Here is a 1,010-nt window from a genome sequence, read left to right as displayed (position 1 = left end):
GTGAAGCACCCAGACTGTTCTATAAAATACCAAATTAAAAATGTTTGTGCTTTTTTGACCCTGGCCCTTGGTTTTTTCCTATCCTATACTGACTTCTTTCTCTAAAGTATGGAATGATTATTGATGACAATAATTAATTTACTATTTTTTTCTCTTAAAGAATCGTCTAGAGTCATTAAGAAAACTCAAAGCATCCTTACAAGGCGATGTTCAAAAATACCAGGCATACATGAGCAATTTGGAGTCTCATTCAGCCATTCTTGATCAGAAATTGAATGGTCTCAGTGAAGAAATTGCTAGAGTAGGTAAGCACAGCTAATGCTAAAAGATGGGATATGGACCTGGGTGGGGTTTGTCACATATAAAAACCTCCTTTGTTACCCATATCTTTTTTTCTTCTATGGTAAATGCCTATAGCAGGCTACCACATTTGCAGTGCCTACTTGTTCTTGTAAGAATTTTTTTTTTTAACCTTGAAATCCTACAACCATTGTTTATTATGCAGGTGAACCCCAGCCCACATGACAGGCTTATTAGTAAGATTTCTGGTAGCAAGCTCGGGCACCAGGGCCTCCAAACTTCTTGGATTCACAGTGACAGGGATCAGCTACAAGCAGAGTCTGGTCATACTGGATGAGGATGTCTTTAATCTCCTTCTTAGAAGCCTCGTCCACATATTTCTTTGTCACCCTCAGTAGAGTGCTATGGCATCACAGCTCACAGCAACCTAAACTCTTGGGCTTAAGTGATATCCTTGCCTTGGCCTCCCAAGTAGCTGGGACTACAGGCGCCCACCATAACACCCGGCTGTTTTTAGAGACAAGGTCTTGCACTGGCTCAGGCTGGTCTCGAACTCCTGAGCTCAGGCAGTCCACCGGCCTCAGCCTCCCAGAGTGCTAGAATTACAGGCATGAGTCACTGTGCCCGGCCTTATATATTTTTTTGTTTGTTTGTTTGAGATAGAGTCTCACTTTGTCACTCTCTGTAGAGTATGGTGGTGTCATAGCTCA

The 1,010-nt window shown here is 42.3% G+C and overlaps 1 protein-coding gene across 1 annotated transcript in view; it reads left to right on the top strand.

Moving 5' to 3' along the window:
* LOC100948707 (kinetochore protein NDC80 homolog) overlaps positions 1–1,010 on the top strand; it is a gene marked incomplete at its 3' end in the record, with an annotated part of 27,755 nt that overhangs the window by 22,984 nt on the left and 3,761 nt on the right. The window contains exon 8 of the mRNA XM_012814014.2: positions 161–305. Coding sequence (XP_012669468.1) covers positions 161–305 — 145 coding nt within the window. The remainder of the gene's footprint in view (positions 1–160; positions 306–1,010) is intronic.

Source organism: Otolemur garnettii, unplaced genomic scaffold (assembly GCF_000181295.1).
Source record: "Otolemur garnettii isolate 467f Iridium unplaced genomic scaffold, OtoGar3 scaffold00511, whole genome shotgun sequence".
NCBI lineage: Eukaryota > Metazoa > Chordata > Mammalia > Primates > Galagidae > Otolemur > Otolemur garnettii.
This window is presented reverse-complemented; position numbering and strand designations above follow the sequence as displayed.